The sequence below is a fragment of the Sinocyclocheilus rhinocerous genome, unplaced genomic scaffold (assembly GCF_001515625.1).
Source record: "Sinocyclocheilus rhinocerous isolate Xijiao unplaced genomic scaffold, SAMN03320098_v1.1 scaffold14, whole genome shotgun sequence".
NCBI lineage: Eukaryota > Metazoa > Chordata > Actinopteri > Cypriniformes > Cyprinidae > Sinocyclocheilus > Sinocyclocheilus rhinocerous.
In genome coordinates this window covers 2,163,330-2,181,458 of record NW_015629561.1, presented here as the reverse complement: position 1 = coordinate 2,181,458, position 18,129 = coordinate 2,163,330, and the positions used below count along the sequence as shown (strand labels likewise).

General features: G+C 36.8%; 2 protein-coding genes across 4 annotated transcripts in view; one reads left to right on the top strand and one right to left on the bottom strand.

Moving 5' to 3' along the window:
- The window catches only part of psmd6 (proteasome 26S subunit, non-ATPase 6), a 16,509-nt gene extending 13,947 nt beyond the window's left edge, over window positions 1–2,562 (top strand). Inside the window, 4 exon segments of the mRNA XM_016551370.1 lie at window positions 1,586–1,723; window positions 1,951–2,119; window positions 2,200–2,277; window positions 2,368–2,562. Of these exon segments, the coding sequence (XP_016406856.1) occupies window positions 1,586–1,723; window positions 1,951–2,119; window positions 2,200–2,277; window positions 2,368–2,464 (482 nt within the window). The 3' untranslated portion in view covers window positions 2,465–2,562.
- Window positions 2,563–2,700: 138 nt separating this feature from the next.
- Window positions 2,701–18,129, bottom strand: part of LOC107739287 (ataxin-7-like) — a 39,801-nt gene continuing 24,372 nt past the window's right edge. For all 3 annotated transcript variants that reach the window (XM_016551367.1, XM_016551366.1, XM_016551365.1), the window contains 10 exons: window positions 15,548–15,652; window positions 11,401–11,641; window positions 10,972–11,249; window positions 10,763–10,845; window positions 9,185–9,453; window positions 8,838–9,030; window positions 8,154–8,275; window positions 7,181–8,067; window positions 5,690–5,832; window positions 2,701–5,586 (listed from right to left, as the gene is read on the bottom strand). In XM_016551367.1, coding sequence (XP_016406853.1) covers window positions 5,569–5,586; window positions 5,690–5,832; window positions 7,181–8,067; window positions 8,154–8,275; window positions 8,838–9,030; window positions 9,185–9,453; window positions 10,763–10,845; window positions 10,972–11,249; window positions 11,401–11,641; window positions 15,548–15,652 — 2,339 coding nt within the window. In that variant the 3' untranslated portion in view covers window positions 2,701–5,568. The remainder of the gene's footprint in view (window positions 5,587–5,689; window positions 5,833–7,180; window positions 8,068–8,153; window positions 8,276–8,837; window positions 9,031–9,184; window positions 9,454–10,762; window positions 10,846–10,971; window positions 11,250–11,400; window positions 11,642–15,547; window positions 15,653–18,129) is intronic.

The window sequence follows — 18,129 nt, the reverse complement described above, 5'->3', positions numbered from 1 at the left end:
AATTTAAAAGGCATAATTTCAGTTAGGGGGAAAAAAGCTTTTGGCTTCTCTCCTGAGGCCACAAGAGGGCGCATCGAGCAAAATATTATGCACGTTTCTTCAAAGCGTAATAAAATAACACGACTATCTTTGAAAAAAAGTGCATAATGTTTAAAATAATGTTTCTAAACCATATATAATTAATAAAGTTACTTAAACACTTAGAAGAAAAAAAACAGCACCATGCATGTATGTACAGTTTAATACAAAGGACCGAAAACCAATCACAAATGGTACTTTCTTCGTTTAAAAACATGAGATACAGTGGGATGGGGAAAACCGCCATAACGTCTTTAGACATGTTTTTTAAAAGTTGAACTTGCATTAATTTTACATGGCTTTCTAAACATGCCGCTCTCTGCGAGACACGAGTGCAACGGTGATAGATGTCCCTCTAGAAAATGTGATAAATATGCGTTCTGTGTCTGTGGCTTGGTTTCAGTTTTGACGTAAACAACATCTTCGCCACACTGATGCTCTCGTTTTCCGCAATATATGAATGAACAACGTAGCAGCGCCGCATCTAGTGGGTTCAACTGGGTAGGCTAACAAAAGCATTAAATGCAATGACGCTTACATTGTCGTCGCATTTCGTGCGCCACTGATAAGGCTGCCTGACGGCTGACCAGACCTTAAATTCGAATGCAATGTTTTTGCATTCGAATGTGAATTTTTTTTTTTTTTTCGAAATTCGAATTTTTTTTTGACAGCCCTAGTATTTAGTAAGGAAGCATAAAATGTATTAAAAGTGACAGTAAAGATAATGTTACAAAATATTTCAATTTCAAATAAATGCTGTTATTTTGTACTTTCTATTCATCCTAAAAATCCTAAAAGAATCCTTTAATCCTAATCCGTTTTGCACAAAATATTAAGCAAGAACTGATTTCAACATCGACAATAGTAAATGTTTCTTGAGCACAAGATCAGCATATTAGAATGAATTCTGAAGGATCATCTGACATTGAAGACTGGAGTAATGATGCTGAAAATTCAGCTTTGCCATCAAAGGAATAAATTAAACATTTTAAATATATTGAGATAAAAATTGTATTTTAAATTGTAGTAATTTTTCCCAGTATTACTGTTTTTGCTGTATTTTTTTTATTTAAAAAAACACAGCCTTAGTGAGCATAAAAGACTTATTAAAAAAATAAATAAAAATAAAAATCTTACAAACTTTCAGCCTTCCAAATTTTTAATTTAATTTCTTAATGTTAAAAAATTATAGCGATCAATATAATTAAATGATTTAAGACCAGTCGTTAGAAAGCAGAATGAAATAGGAAACTGTCTAAAAAGTTACCTTTATTGAATTTAATAAACCTGCTTTATGGAATCACATTTATTAATTTATATTTGATGCATTTCGCAGACACACTTATCCAGAGCAACACAAAGAGCTTTATCTTCACATAAGAGATTCAAGTTGTTGTGATTATTGCAAGTGTGCAATTCAGAAAAGTTGCCTGCTTGGAAAGGACTTCCTATACATGTTATATGGCCAAAAATATAGATACAATTCAATCTAATAGAAATAACCAAGCTAACACAAGAAATAATGGGTTTTCTCAGGTGATTAAGGGTGCTGAGATCTTGGAGGTGTTGCACAGTTTACCTGCTGTCCGTCAGTACCTCTTCTCTCTCTACGAGTGCCGTTATTCCGTATTCTTTCAATCATTGGGTAGGTAAAATATTGGTGAGCATGCTAGTAGCTCATAGTATAAACCTTTAAAGAACAATTGAGGAAAATGTTATTGCTTAACTAGCCACGCTCTGTTTTAAAGATTAATGTTGTAAGCTATGTTGTTATTTTTTGCAGTGTTTATTGAAAGTGCTTCTCCAACTCTGCTCTTCTGTTATTGTTTAAAAATGTGTTGGTCAGATGTTCCACCTGTTTCTCCTCTGTAGCTCGAGTGGAACAGGAGATGAAGCAAGACTGGTTGTTTGCTCCTCATTACCGTTACTATGTCCGAGAGATGCGCATCCTGGCCTATGGCCAGCTGCTGGAATCCTACCGCTCCCTCACGCTGGGATACATGGCCGAAGCGTTTGGAGTCAGCACAGAGTTCATCGACCAGTACGCTCCCACATTCATATAAACAACTATGTAAACATACAATATTTCTAGGCTTACTTTGGTCTTTTTTCTTCCCCAAGGGAGCTGTCGCGATTCATCGCCGCAGGACGTTTACATTGCAAGATCGACAAAGTTAATGAGATTGTGGAAACCAACAGGTGAAGACCTTAATATTTGTGTGTATTGGTTTAAATCTCTGTTGGATCTGTAAGCTAACTGTGTATTTCTTGTCTTTTCCCCGCCCCCAGACCTGATAGTAAGAACTGGCAGTACCAGGAAACCATAAAGAAGGGCGATCTTCTGCTGAACAGAGTGCAGAAGCTGTCCAGAGTGATCAACATGTAGTCCAACATATGGCATTTGATCGCTACCCATGTCTTTTCATGTGAACAACCTGACTTTTGTTTTATGTACAGTATATAATAAAACTGAATTGGAGGAAACGTTTGAGCTTGTCTTTGGTGTGTGAGCGAATGGGAAAAAATGAGTCTGACACATTTTTCTTATAAATAACTGTATAAATTATTTTTTTTATATTTACAGAAACGTGTTACAAAACAAATATACTATACAATCTTTTCTTTAAATATTAAGTAAATCTACCCTACTGTGTTTGTTCATGAATTACATAGCAGCCAACACACAAAAGTCCAGCTGATCAAATGATTTTTGAATATGTATACAAAAAAGACAAAGGAAAAGAAAAATCAAAATATACACACTTGTACATAAGTTTATATGTAGAGGCTTCTTCCCCAAAAAGCAAACTTGTTTTTATCTTCGATTCACATTCCAAATCTGTGGTGTTTAATCAAACATCTTCACAAAGCTTTCATTATCTGAAAACAGTGGAGTTACAATTTCAAGGTAAACAGTACATTTATCTGCCTAAAACATTGGTTGAAATCACCGACTTAGCCACCAAAATATCTATCCCTCTCGCTTTGAAAATTTCTAATATCAAAAGTAGTCATAAAAGAATGCAAGGGACAGACAGAAAGCTTTCTCATGTCATTGTCAAGTAAGTGTTACTCCTCTGCCATGCATTTCATCAATCGGAGTTACCGCTCTACTTGAAGGGGAAAAGGGCGATGTGTGAGATTGCTAGGCAGGTTTAAAACGTTTCTAAACCCTTATATAACATTCAAGTACTGTGAAAAAAAAAAATACATGAAATAAAAAGCTCTGCCATAACAACAGTTGATGAGAAACTAATTCAGGCACTTTCTCTTTTTTCTTTTTTTTTGTCAGCGTTAAAAGCAAATTAACAAGTAATTAAAAAGCAGTGTATCCAATTACAACATTTGGCAACAGTGGTGCACATTTTGCACTGTACAACTGTTTTGTTCCCTCTCCAAGTTAGAAAAGTCCTACAAAATACATCAGTCAGCCAGAAATCTTTTGCACAGTTAAACGGGCCATTTTGATCACATTCTCTGACCTCTTGGTTTGAGATGGGGAGGAATCATGAGGGAAAAGGAGCACTACTGACACCTAAATAATAATACATAATGATTCCCCACTACTGTGGCAACAATCTGTCCGGGGGAACTCGGTGTGTGACTAACAAGAAGCTGTGTTCGGATAGAGTGGCGTATTGCATTATCGGCTTGGCAGTGAACCACTTCTAATAATCTTAGAATGTTTCCATTTTCTAAATAAATAATAATGATCTCAATTGTACCAAAAATCGTTTACGAAAATGCCTGTGCAAAAATACATCTCCATATGTACAATTCTTTAACAAAATATGTATTCTGAAATAGGGATAATTCAATATTTGTATTCGGTTTTGTGTACGAAAAAGCAGAAGGAAAAAAATACACAAACAAAATCATGCTCTACTTCTCAGCGACCATTGCTGACTGACATCAGTGGAGTTCAGGAATTTACGGGAGTTTTAAAGAGAAGCCCCAACTTGCACAACAAAATCCAGCTCAACATCTCTTATGAAGATCAACGAGTCAAAAAAGGATCTATTGCCTTGAAGTCGACAGACCCACAATAAAAACGAGATTTAAATCAGAATGTCCAGCTACTAACCTCTTTAGGGTTGGTCACTTGATGAGATGGCACTGGCCAGACTACTGTATATGTGTCTCACAGTATTGAGTGTCGTGTAGATGTCTACTCCATTGCTGAGATGATAGTGTGTCTGTAATGTTGGTCTATGGCTCAACATCAGCTAGCCACGAGCCCCTTTCTGAGACTGAAACGGCACATAACGATACCACACCTAAGGCATCTTCACCAGGAAACTCTCCTACAATCATTTTCGAACGAGACTGCAGATTTTAGTACATTAAAATTTCAGCACATGCTTCTTCATGGGTAATTGTAAGAGGTGAAACGTCACCTGCTGGAGCAATTTTTGCATGTGCTAAAAGGTTTAATGAATCAAGCCTTTAATGTACCTAAAACTGAATATCTGTATTGTCCAAGTTATGGTTTTTAAGAGGATTACAGTATTGTCGAGTTTTTTTGGAGCTGACCGTTTAGAGATGACTGTTGCTCAGAGATACAGTAAAGACATGCTAGTATACTAACACAAACCTGAAATTATTCAAAATAAACATGGTGGGGGGGAATCAAGTGCTTTCACTAACGCAAGGTGTTCGAGCTTGATTTAGGGTTGGATTTTTCAGTAAAAAAGAAATTGCAATAAAACAGCCGGAATTAACTAAATAAATAACTAAAGTTTTAAGTTGGTAAATGGTAAAGGAAAATGGTATATGTTCTGTTTGCTAACCTGTAAACAAAATGTGGTCTAAAAACTGTTTAGTTTGCATAATCTTTAAGTTTAGGTTGCTCATGTTGAAACTCCACTCCAGTCATGTCTATCTGCAGTGAGTGTAGTTTAATCTAATACAGCCTTCCAGTGAGAGATCATGTGTATGATTAACTTAAGTTGATTGTGTGTCTACTTTAGGGATGTTCCTCTCCTGTACACTTCCTCCAAGGCGGAGTAGGATTTCGGTTTCCAGTATTCTGGTATGTCCACACGCTCAAGCTAACATACCGAAGAACATCGGTAAAGCAACTTATCTTGTTCGCATCTCACATCCCTCCTATGCTTGGTAGTGTTGGTGAGGCTACGCACCAGCCAAAATCTATACCTTCCGGCCCCAGCACAAGTACTCAGGCTGGGCAGCTCATGCTCTACGCAGCAGGCTTTGTACCCAATGGTGCATTGTATAGATTCATTATAACTTCCGACAGGAGAACTATATCTCTCTGGCTTATTATCCTATCCCCGGAGAGTGCCCCTGCATGGCTTTGGGAGGAAATCCCCACGAAGGACATCAATGGGCCACCCAGTATGCATTCCACCCTGAGGATTGTGGGAAGAGTAAGAGAAAAAGAAGGCCTCGTGCAGAGTGGCATGAGGGGGCTGAGGGAGCTCTGGGTCCAGCCTACTGCTCAGCACGCTCAGAGCCTCCACACCTGTGTCAGGGACGAGCCTTTGGCTGTGGGAAACACACACACACAAGTACAGAAATGTAATGTGTAAGAGGAAAGAGACAATATTACATTCTAAACTAAAGGAAGGAATCAGATGCTGTTACTAACCTGATGTATGAGTGAATTGTTAGGGAGCCCTGGTGGTCCAGGTATAGAGCGAGCATGCTTGCTGTGGATGTTGTTGATTGATGGAGACTTGGATATTTTGGGCCTGCCAGGACCTTGTCCTCCTCCCCCTCCTGCTCCAGACGCTGTCAAAATCATTACAAAGTTAAAATAAGAGACAGCCCTTTTTATAATCAAGCAAACAGCATATAATAATTATTTCAAGTTTACTAATTAAATTGGGTTTCTAGCGTTTCAGGACTTTCTATAACGATGTGAATACAGAAAAAAAGAGATTAGTCAGCCTGACAGTTCTGTATGATCTCTGTTCAGTTTTGAAGTAAACTTTGAAGAGCGGCAAAGTGCAATTTAACAAAAAACTTGATTAGAACTAAACTGAAATGAAACAATTGCAACATTTTATTTAACCTGAAATGAAAACGTAACCGGATCAAAGTAAAACTGAAATAATATAGAAACTGGATTAACACTACAATGAAGTGAAATATAAACTGGATCAAAACTAAATTAAAATTAATCAGAAACCAAATTAAAACTAAACTGAAATAGAATAGAAATGGAAACTAGACTAAATTACTATTAGACAGAATGAAAAAAGGACTGAAACCAAAATGAGATTAAATAGAAACTAGATCAAAATAAACTAGATCTAAACAAAGCAAATTAAATTAACTGAAATTAAATAGAGAATGGATAAATACTAAAAAAGGTATTTGACAGCCTGGATTAAAACTAAACAGAAACTGGATCAAAGAAACTCATTTGAATCTGAAATCATCTTAATAATAAAGCAAAACAGAAACTGGATCAAAACTAAACTAAAATAAAATAGAAACCAAATTAACTGGAATGAAACAAACTGAATACTAAAATAAGATTAGACATAAAATCTGGATTAAAACTAAACTAAAATTAAATGCTAACTTGATCAAAGTTAAACTCAAAATAATGCAAAATTTAAAAATCTAAACCAAATTAAAAAAAAATTGAAATGAAATAGAAACTGCATTTAATACTACAATGAAATTAAACAAACCAAATTAAAACTAAAACTGATATGAAACAGAACCTGAATTGATACCAAAGTGACATTAGATTCTCGATTACAACTAAACTGAAATTAAACAAACTGGACTGAAACCAAAATAGGATGAAACAGAAACTGGATAAAATTGATCAAAAGTGATGATAAAGGCATTTATAATGTTACAAAAGATTTCTATTTCAGATAAATAGTGTTCATATCGATATCGGAATTATATCGTATCGACCGAAATTAAGAAATATATCGCGATATCAATTTTGGCCATATCGTCCAGCCCTAATTAAAATTAAAACAAAATTAAACAGAAACCAAATGAAATCTGAAATTAACTAAAATGAAACCAAATCTAAATCAAAACCAAAATGAAACAGGAATCTGGATAAAAATAAATAAATAAATAAATAAAACCAAACACTAGGATTATACACCTGTGCTGTTGAGGCTACTTGAGCCAGGTGAGCACTTCCTCCTTTTGGCTTCCAGACGTGCATCTGCGTGATGATCGCTGCTCTGGTGAACAAATGGCCCGAGGGAGAGGGTGGAGTCGCTGCTGTTCATCACCACACTCATGCGTTTAATGGACTCAGCCGGGCTGCCTGAGGGAGGGCCACGTCCTGTCGACTCCTGCTTCAAGCTCAAAGAGTTGGCCCTGCCTGGGGTGCAGTTTACCCCCACACAGTACACCCCGCTGTGGGATGACGACAGCGTTGTTGACGATGAAGATGAAGAAGGGGTGGAGGCGAGCGAGGTGTGGTAGGCGCTGCCAAGACTGGAGGAGTTTATCCCGCAGTTCTTCTTAAAAGATGAGGAGGAGGAGGATTCAGAGGTGTAAGTGCTATGGGTGGTAAACAGGGAACTGTTTTTCCGCTTCTTGCCCGAACTCAGGCTACCGCTCGCACAACCGCTGACGCTAACACTGCTGTTAGTACTGCCCCTGACGATAGAGTTACTTAGGCTGAAGGATGGCTCCCGAGCCTTAAAGGATTTTGTAACAGATCGGGATTTGAGGGGTCGGTTGGAGCCCAACGAGGGTAGCGAGGACGAGTGGGCTGAAGGCATCTGGGGTGATGAGGCTGACACTTGTCTAGAAGCGCCACTGTAGGCGGGCTGCTCGGTGGCGGAGGCTTGCGGAGAAGAGCGGGCATTCAGGGTGGTGCCATATGACAGGACCGGCTTGCTGTCATAAGGCGGTGGTGAGGACAGGCTGAGAAACCCTGCAGAAATGGAGCAGGATGAGGAAGAATGGGAGTTTGTGCTTGTCCGGTGAGAGGCTGTGAGTGTTGTTGCAGAGTTCTCCAACGCCAGAGGGATTTTCCTACAAAGTAAATGCAAGAAATCACAATTAGGATTCTGTTTAATGGAAAAACAGCTGATTGTGGGAAGGGTCTCACACACACTTACTTCCACATTTGTGAGTTGACATGTTTGTCCAACATGGTGGTGAGAGTACAACGTACTTGATCCCAGCGCCGGTCGAACGCGTAACAACCTCTACCGTACAATCGACTTCCAAAAGTGCAGTACTGGTGAGAGACACAATATAGATGATGATTAAAATGCAATGGTTGCCTCTGGTTTTAAATGGAAAGAGCACAGGCAAAGCCTCAGTTTTTTTTATATGAAGAGACTTCTTTTGTTTGTATTATTTATTTATTTGATGTGGGATTTGTTAACATTTCAAGTTAGTTTAATTATTTAATACATTTCAATTTCACAAAGTAATGTGCAGAATTCTGTCTGAGAAAAATAAAAGGACACATTTTCATTTATAATTAGTCCTAAATTTCATTTTGTAAAAAAAAAATCATACATTGGTGCATGGTACTGAACATCCTCTTCAGGCATTTAGATCAAGGCAGACTCAAACTGAAACCCACTTTAAAGAGGGTGGCCACAAAATTGGATTCAAATGAGGCCATGGACATTCATTTAAACTCGTTTTAAAACAGCTTAGTGATTCAAAAGCTGGAAATAAATGCAAGTGACTTTCTAAGCAGGCACTTCAGTTTGAGAAATTCACTACTTCAAAAAAAAAAAAAAAAAAACTCCCTAACACTTTAAGATCACAAGGTTTCTTGTACTTACAGCAGCTGGTCGTGGGTGGTAACCTGAATAATGGCAGTCCAGTTTCTCCGTGGCCTCCTCTCTCTCCTCGTTCTCCCCTTCGTCACTGGAGAGGCGGCTGGTCTCGGTACCGACAGGGGCTGAGTGAGAGTGGTGGGTCTGGTCGTGTGCCATAGCTGGGTCTCCTCCACTGTGAGAGTTACTGCTGTTGAGTCTGAAGATACAGAAGAGCACGTTAACCTTTACATTGGTTATCAACCACCCGAACAAAGAACAAAAAAACAACTGGAGATCTATAATAAATTTGGCTAATGAATCAAAAGGAAGCCGGTTTAGAGTAAATAGTGGGGCAGGAGGAAGCAACTCACCGTGGAAGCCCAGAATTATGAGGTTTGGGTTTGCTGAGGGGCAAAGGCTTGGTGGCATCGGCAGTGCCATTGCCATGGGAGACCGTGTGAAGGTCTTGTGAGAGGCGGGAGGGGGGAGGGTGAGGGTCCCTGAGAGGGGGTGCTGGGTGTGAGGGGTCCAACCTGAACTGCAGCTCCTTGTCGCGTGCTTTGCTCTTGTGCTCAGCAAGCAGCGTGTCAAAGCGTTGCCGCCGCCCGAGCACCGCCCTCCTCTGGCTTATGGAATGTGTCTGTGGTGAAATGGGGGGATATTTAACAGTTCAGTCAAACAATTAAATGATTGGTTTACATACTCAAAGAAATTTGAACATTAGGGACATCCTAGGTCTGAAAAATACACTGGTGACCATATTGATATAGGCCAAGATCATTCTGTTTCAGAAGATATTTAGAAATTAAATAAATCTGGAATAATATTTGAACTTTTTTTGGTATAAAATTAATGTTACATTGGTATATGATTATATTAGAACCCAATTCAAAAATAAAATGCAATCTCAACCGAATATTTTGCTGTATTATTAATTCTATATTTCAATATTATTATATTCAAAATAATTAATTAATTACAATGTAATATCTGAGCCTTTTTATTTTTGCTATTTTATTAATGCTATACTGCCATATTATATTATGCCGATATTCAGCAGCAACATTAAAAAAAAATACACGAAATACAATATAATATTTGAGCTCATTATTTTTGCTGTTATTGATGCTATATTGCTATATTACAAAATAACAAAAATAAAAAACTCAGATACATACATACACACATTATACACACACGTGTGTTGTATGTGTGTGTGTATATATATATATATATATATATATATATATATATTTGTATTAATGCTATATTATTATATTAGGACGATAATTCAAAAATAAAATAAAATATCGGAGCTTACTATTTTTGTTGTATTATTAACATTATATTGTTATATTATTAGGGCAATACTCAAATTTTTTTTTAAATTAAATGCAGTACAACATCTAGGCTTGTTCATTTTGCCAGGTTTTAAGTCTGATTTAAAACATCTGACTGAAAGTCTGACACTTGAAGCTTTAGTCTGAATGATTTTTTTGGTAACACTTTACAATAAGGTTCCATTAGTTAATGTTAGTTAATGTATTAACTAGCATAAACAAACAATGAACGATACATTTATTACAGTATTTATTAATCTTTGTTAATGTTAGTTAATGGAAATACAGTTGTTAACCATTAGTTCATGTTAATTCACAGTGCGTTAACTAATGTTAACAAGCACAACTTTTGATTTTAATAATGAATTAGTAAATCTTGGAATCAACATTAACTAAGATTAATAAATGCTGTAGAAGTATTGTTCATTCTTAGTTCATGTTAGCTAAAGTAGTTAACTAATGAACCTTATTGTAAAGTGTTACCGATTTTTTAAATACTGATTATTGGTAATAACATAATAACTTCCTATTTGTAAGTACCAAAATGTCCAGAGTGCATTCAAAGTGTATTTGAAGTGTACATATTTCAAAGTGTAGAAGGTGGCATACCTTGCATGTTAAGGATCTTGTGCATGGCTTACGTGCTGTCATATCCATAACCCCACAATGGATATCTGGATTAAACTCTCGCTCTGATTTAAGGAAAATAACAGAACAGAACACACAGTTAAAAAAAAGTTCAAGAAAATTATTATTATTTTTTTTTATGTGACATATAACATAAATATAGAGTAACAGCAGTGAGTATTAGCATTCACCTAGTCTCTTGTACAAGGGTCTCCTGCTACTGGCACTGCTGCTGTCTTGTTTCTTGTCTTGGGATGAGAGGTGGCCCTTTCCATTGGGGATCTGACCTGGGGCCAGCTGTGGAGCCTTTGGTATGGAGGGGAAGTTAAGGCCTGACTTCAAGGGAGAGGTGCTCACAGTATTGGAGGAAGAGGAGGAGGAAGTGGAAGAAGAGGCGGGCACATGGGGAAGTTTGGGTGAAGGTTCCACCTTCAGATGGACCTTCTCTCCTTTAACTGCAGGGGTGGGACTGGGAGGCAGAGAAATAAAGAGTCTTATATTGTACCAAATGTGGGTGTGTGTTTCAGATTACATATTTTGTATTACGCAAGAATGGGCTGCTTATCTGAACACATTTATCCATGAAATTCACTTACACTCCATCAAACACACATACACACCTCTCTTCTTGCGGCACCCTATAGGGGAAGTGAGGCTTCCAGTGAGGCAGCTTCTCTTTGGTTGATTTGAAGATTTTAGTGGGGGTGCTGCTGTTTGCACTGGAGGGGCGTGCAAGAGTGCTTCCACCAACAGCCCCGACCCCAACTCCACCCCCAAGGCTGCTCTTATTTCGAGAGTTTGCGAATGCAGCAGAGGCGGCATAGCTGGATGGGGGCTTGCTGCTGGAGCTGTGTCTTCTCTCTGAAGGGCAAGAAATTTGCAAGGTTTTACTCTTTGAATGCTCAAAATGTTGATGGCAAAAGTAAATAAACGTACAATAATTTTTACATTTTTATTCAGATTTTTTTTCATTCACTCGTAAATTAATTAATTAATTAGTTTAATGTTTTAAGGCTGCCAAAGTTGAAAGCTGGTATCATTTTAAAAAACGACGTACAATTTCTCAACAGTCAAACATTATTGCCATCTAGTGGCATTTTTATGTTTAATGCAGGTGGGTTGTAAAGATTTCAAGATGTATAATATAACTACATATAAAAAAAATAATAATAATAATTTTACTTATTTGCCTTTTAACATTTTAGTTGCACACACACTTGCTTTCTCTCAGTAGTAATTACAAGACACAAATGTGCAAGTGCATTTAGTCAAATGAGTGAACCGCTGTGCTGCACTAACAAACGCTCTGGTCTCTCTATACTTGCCTGTCAACAACACACACACAACACAGTCCTGCTGCTCCGGCCTAGCATTTGTAACTAATCCCTCCAGCAAACCGGGGGCAAACACACACACACACACACTAATCTGTGCTGATAAAACTACAGCAAAAACACACACACACAAAAAAAAAAATGAAGAAGGACACCAGGAAGAAATCCTATTTATTTCTCACAGATGCTTGCAGCTATTTGCTGGGTTGTTGGCGCTGCTCTGAGAAAGTGAGCCAACAACAATTTGAGTAACCAAAGGCCCAATCAACAAAGCCCTAATTACACCAAAACAATCTGCAATATCATTCCGCCCCATGTTGAAAAGCAATCTGGGATTATTGTAAGGAAACTGAACACCAAATACGGCAACCTGACAAATGACCACAGGGAATTACCGATGTAAAAACAAGAGCCTTGCGCAAAAGAAGGATGATCAGTGTGGACAAAAGCACAGTGTAGAAATGTACCATTTTGAGCTTTTTTTTTTTTTTTTAAATGGAGAACAAATCAAGAAGCCAGCATCTCTTCAAAACTTCTTGTCTCTAAAACAGTTAACAACAAAAAAATTATTATCGATTAGTCAAGATCTTTCGTCAGTGATATAATTTTGCAGAAGTAAAAAATATATTTCTAAAATGCATTTGAGAAATGGCGGATGCCACAACCAATCTAATCTAAGTGCTCTAATATTGTGTATGAGAGTACACATTGTGATGATGATGATAATGATGGTGATTTATGATGACATAAAATTCTTATAACACAAATATTTACACTTTGCAAATGAACTTGTTATAACTGCAAATTTAACTGTCGCTATAATCAATAAACTTGAAATACTACAAATAAAGTTCTTTCTATAAGTATATCTGTGCATCCTGGTCTAATCAACTGGGGTGCAGTGTGACTGCAGAATCCAACAACATCCACAAAAGCATAATTTAGTAAAGTGAAAGTCGGTCAATTCAAGCACAGGGGATTTTTTTGAGACCATTTCAAACTGATGAACACTGAAGAGGATACAAATTAGTTTCTTATTTAAGGCGGCAATAAAATTCATAATAATTGAGCAAATGTCTCCCGCAAAGTGTTTAACATGCAAATGTTCAACAAGCAAATCTAAACCACCCAATAGAAATTATGGCAATATAGATTTAAATACACACACATATAGAGTAAAATCTGAGAATTAATTAGCCATTGGCTAATGTTAGACATCATTTAGTCGCCAGAGTGAAGATTTAGTCGCATATGCGAGTGATTTACTCGCAATGTAGAGGGTTGATAATCATAATAATCATGAGCAAACGTCTCCCGCAAAGTGTTTAACATGCAAATGTTCAACAAGCAGATCTTAAACACATATTAAAAACTATGGCACATTTAAATACATGTATACAAAATATGACTTTAAATTGTTACGAAGGCCAATCCTTTTAAAAGTCATTTTTAAACTGTACTTAACTTTCTGACTGCAGATTCATATGTAGTTTGCAATACATATTCCTTAGTACCACAGCTTGTTTCAGCTCATTATGATTTATTAATCCTCATCTTGGATAAGCACTTGCCAGAACTAGATTCTTCCCTACGCTATTAGTCAAGCACTTGAGCATTTAAAAGTTTCATGGTCTGTGTAGTTAATCTGCTCATTAATCTTTCAGTTTCTAGAATAAAAGAGTCCTAGTGTTCATAACATTTGTGTGATTGTGTAATGATGATCTCTTAAAAAAAACAGCAGAACTGGCCCAGTCTGAGTGCAATAAACAGATCATACTGTGGAATATTAAAACATCAATGCAGTTTTGAAAAACTGATCTTCTGGAAGCTGAACAGAGCGTCAAGCACACTGATGTCAACATGTTTTGGCTCTCGAGAGAGAGTGCTGCAACTTTCACAATCTGCACAAATTCTCAGTCCTGTGACATGTTTTTGGATTCAGTTATGGCCACAGGAAATCTTCCAATCAAATAACAGTTTCATTTTGGGTCCAGATAGCCTGACAACAGGTGCACAGTGTCATTAAGGGTTCATGAACTTTTACGTACACCAAACATGTTGCTTTGAGAGTAACTAAAATATCCACATATTAGGAAGATGTTAAAGACCCAAAATTTTTGAAAAATTGTATGAATATATGCTACAAATTTTAAAAGAAAAATTTAACTACTTTTTAAAAGAATTGTTACATTTTTAAGTTTCATTCATTTTAAAACTATTTAAATTATTCTAAAAATAAAATGTTGTACTTAATGTTTTGAACTGTGACAGTGATAGAAAACGAATATCCCATATTGCTACAACTTCAATATTAGGCACAAAAGATCTAAAAGGCAATAAAATCTCATTGAAATGGCAGACAAAATGTTGTTAACAATAAAACTGAAACCTAAGGCGTTTTGCATTTCATTGGATGTGGCTCTGCAGACTCAAAGCAAACCAAGCTAGATGCATGTTCGAGTAACAGAATAAAATGTGGCTCCTTCACTTTCAAACACACAGCATATGCAGACAACATATTTAGTAAATTAAAACAGCCATATGCACTTCACATTAGAAAGTTTTTAGATATGTTTTGTATTTATTTATTCATTCTTTCTTTCTTTCTGTTGCCCTACTTTACAGCATGCTGAAAAGCACCAAATAATTTGCCACTGGGATTTAAAGACATTTTGGCTCCCCCTTGTGGTCAATGCTGAAATAATGAGTCCAAGTGAACAGCCACTATCACTACAGTATCTTAAAAAACAAATTGATTCAGCATCTGGTAATGGAGACTTTCGTTCAAGCTTAATTATTATGTTCAGAGCTGGAACAAAGCAAGACCTTGACTGGGCCAAGCATTTTCAAGAATAAAACTTTTAACACAGATTTCAGTACATAAGAAAAAGATCCCAGCTCCATTAAGAGCTCTCTCCTACAATACAACCATATGATTAACAGCAATTTCTTGAAATTTGTAAAAATTCTCAAATTTGAGCATTTTGGCAGAATAATTTGTAATGTTCATATGCTAAAACAAATGCTACAGTGTTAAACCCCTGCTGATAAGTTTTAAATGGCTCAAAAATAAATAAAATCCTCGTAAGTCATTTTCCTCAAAATACAGATCAGAGGTTTGCAGATCAGAGTGATTTTATTTCTGACGTCTTACGGGAGGTTTTACATGATCTAGTTTGGATAAAACAGCACAGACGTGCCAACTAAAAAGAGCACATCAAATATTAACTTGAGGATAGTAAACAGAACTCTGGCGGTGGGTATCAAAGGCTTGTGTTCTTCCCTCTTCATGCTATGACAGTTGAGGCAGAGCAGAGGTGGGGGCGGGAGGGATTTCTGTCTTAAGATTTTTCAAAAACACCTCCATTAAAGACGGCAGAGAGAGAGAAACACAGAGAGTGAGCCAGCTTTGGAGAGCAGGTGATGTTCTTACCGTAGTGTGCTTGGAAGGCCTGGGGTTTGACTACCTGACTACAGAGGCTGCACATGACCAGGTAGAAGTCATCCTGGGCAGGACATTGGCCAAAGATGGGCATGTCTGCGAAAACACACACAAACACTCATTAGCAAGTCAAAATGTTTTGTGCTCTACTCTTCTGGCACAGCATGAGGCCGCTGTAACAATGCAGTTAGACATGTAGCTACTTTCAGCTTTGCATGACTGTAGAAGTCAATATTATTAATTTGCTCATTAGAAAAAAATTTACAATGCAATGCAAAATGAATGAATATGGCTTTTCTCTCATCTCTCTATAATGCTGATAAAGTCTTTACATGTAAAGAAAATCAAAATAATTGAAGAACTCAAATATCAACTGAATAATTCAGATAATTTGTAAATAAAACAATTAAAAACAAATTTTTGTTTTGACATTTTTCAAACAAATCTACACCTGTTTATTTTTGAATGCATTCATTCAAATATAAAAATGTAAATAACTCACAAACCAACAAATAGATAAACATCAAATACTGTTTATTGTTTTATTTTTTTAAATGTAGTTTAGCTAATGAGTCGAAATGTTTAACACACAAATGGATGAAGAAAAGCTATTTGTAAATGCAGAAATGTCTTGTTTTATGTATTAAATGCACTGTTTGTTACACTACCACTCAAAAGTTTGGGGTCAGTAAGATTTTTTTTTTTCTTCAGAAAATTAATACTATTATTCAGCAAGGATGCATTTACAGTGGTGTGATTCACACAGGGCCATGTAGTTTTGGATTTTGTTTTCCCTTAATAATAAAAACCTTCATTTAAAAACTGCATGTTGTGTTTACTTGTGTTATCTCTGACTAATATTTAAATTTGTTTGATGATCTGAAACATTAAAGTGTGACAAACATGCAAAAAAATAAGAAATCAGGATGGGGCCAACACTTTTTCACACCACTGTAATTGATAAAAATGTGACAGTAAAGATATTTACACTGTTACGAATTATTTCTGTTTAAAATAAATGCTGTTCATTCTAAATTTCTTTTCATCAAAGACTCCTCTAAAAATTGCTCATAAGAAATTTTTTTTGAGCATCAAATCAGCATATTAGAATGATTTCTGAAGGATCATGTGACACTAAGACTGGACTTTTTGTCATTACAGGAATAACTTACATTTTAAAATATATTAAAATAGAAAATATATATTTAAAATTTTAATAATATTTCACAATATTGCCATTTTACTGTATTTTTGATCCAATAAATGCAGCCTTGGTGAGCAAAAGAAACTTCATTCAACAACATAAAAAATTTGAATGGTAATTGTACATTTAACAACGGTTTTAAACATGAGTTAAATAAAACATCAAAATCACACTGCACATTACTATACTGTATATTATAGAGCAAATTTGTTCTGGTTGCATGTTCTTGTGCAGCTTTCTCTTTCATTGTGAACAGACAAATTACTTCTTGCTAGAATCATGTCACTCCTGATTAGGACACACAGTGAAATTGAGTGTAAATTGCATGTAGAATCTGACCTAACCTAATCTGACTTAATGAACAGTGTCTGTCCGCAACGCTGTCTATTCAGTTTATTAACAGCCCGGTTCAGGTGAGGCCACCCAGACCATTCCGGGGATATTCCGGGAAAAGTGTCTGGTTGAGTTCATGTGGTGCAGGGGGTCACCCGCAGCAGCGCTACTCTGTTTTCATAAGAAAGGAAACAAATAAGTGATAAGGGATAACCAGCCACTGCGCCAGCATTTCAAAGGTTGTCTGGGGAGGGGGTCTTCCACCGAACGAGGTGTGTGGGAGAGCCAGTGAGGAAAAGAGTAATTGAGTGGGAGAACGAGGAGAAGAAGAAAGTGAGATTGCAGATTAAGAGTGGCAGTTGTAAAGTTGTGAAATATCTGCAAGGCCGAAAGATTAAAAACAAGCGAGCTGAGGAGAGATGTGTAGTAGGTGTCATTTGGCTTTCAAGATTTATACTTTCAGAGAGTGCCCTGAATTAACAGCAGTTTGTGGAAAACAGTCTACCAAAACCACACAAAATAACTGCACCGAAAATAGATGAAAGCAAAGGGGAAAAAATATCTGCACGTTTAAAAAAAAAAAAAATTTTTTTTTAAATCACTCTTAGTCTCTGCTGTTTAGCAAGGCTTAAAGGGTTAGTTCACCCAAAAATGAAAATTCTGTCATCAATTACTCACCCTCATGTCGTTTCAAACCCGTAAGACCTTCGTTCATCTTCGGAACACAAATTAAGATATTTTTGATGGAATCTGAGAGCTGTCTGACCCTGCATAGACAGCAACGCAACTGAAATGTTCCCAAGTCCATAAACGTAGCAAGGAAAAAATAACGACTTTATTCAACAATTCGTCTCCTCCGCATCACCCTGGTGCCATTTTGGAGAATATCCGCTGAACTTAAAACAACGTATGCTGTTCTGTGTCAGCTGCGTCACGCCGGATCTGTTTCCTACGTTGTTGTGATTTGATCTGAACGGAAACAGCGTATCCGTGTGACGCAGCTGACACAGAACAGCATACGCTGTTTACGTCCAGC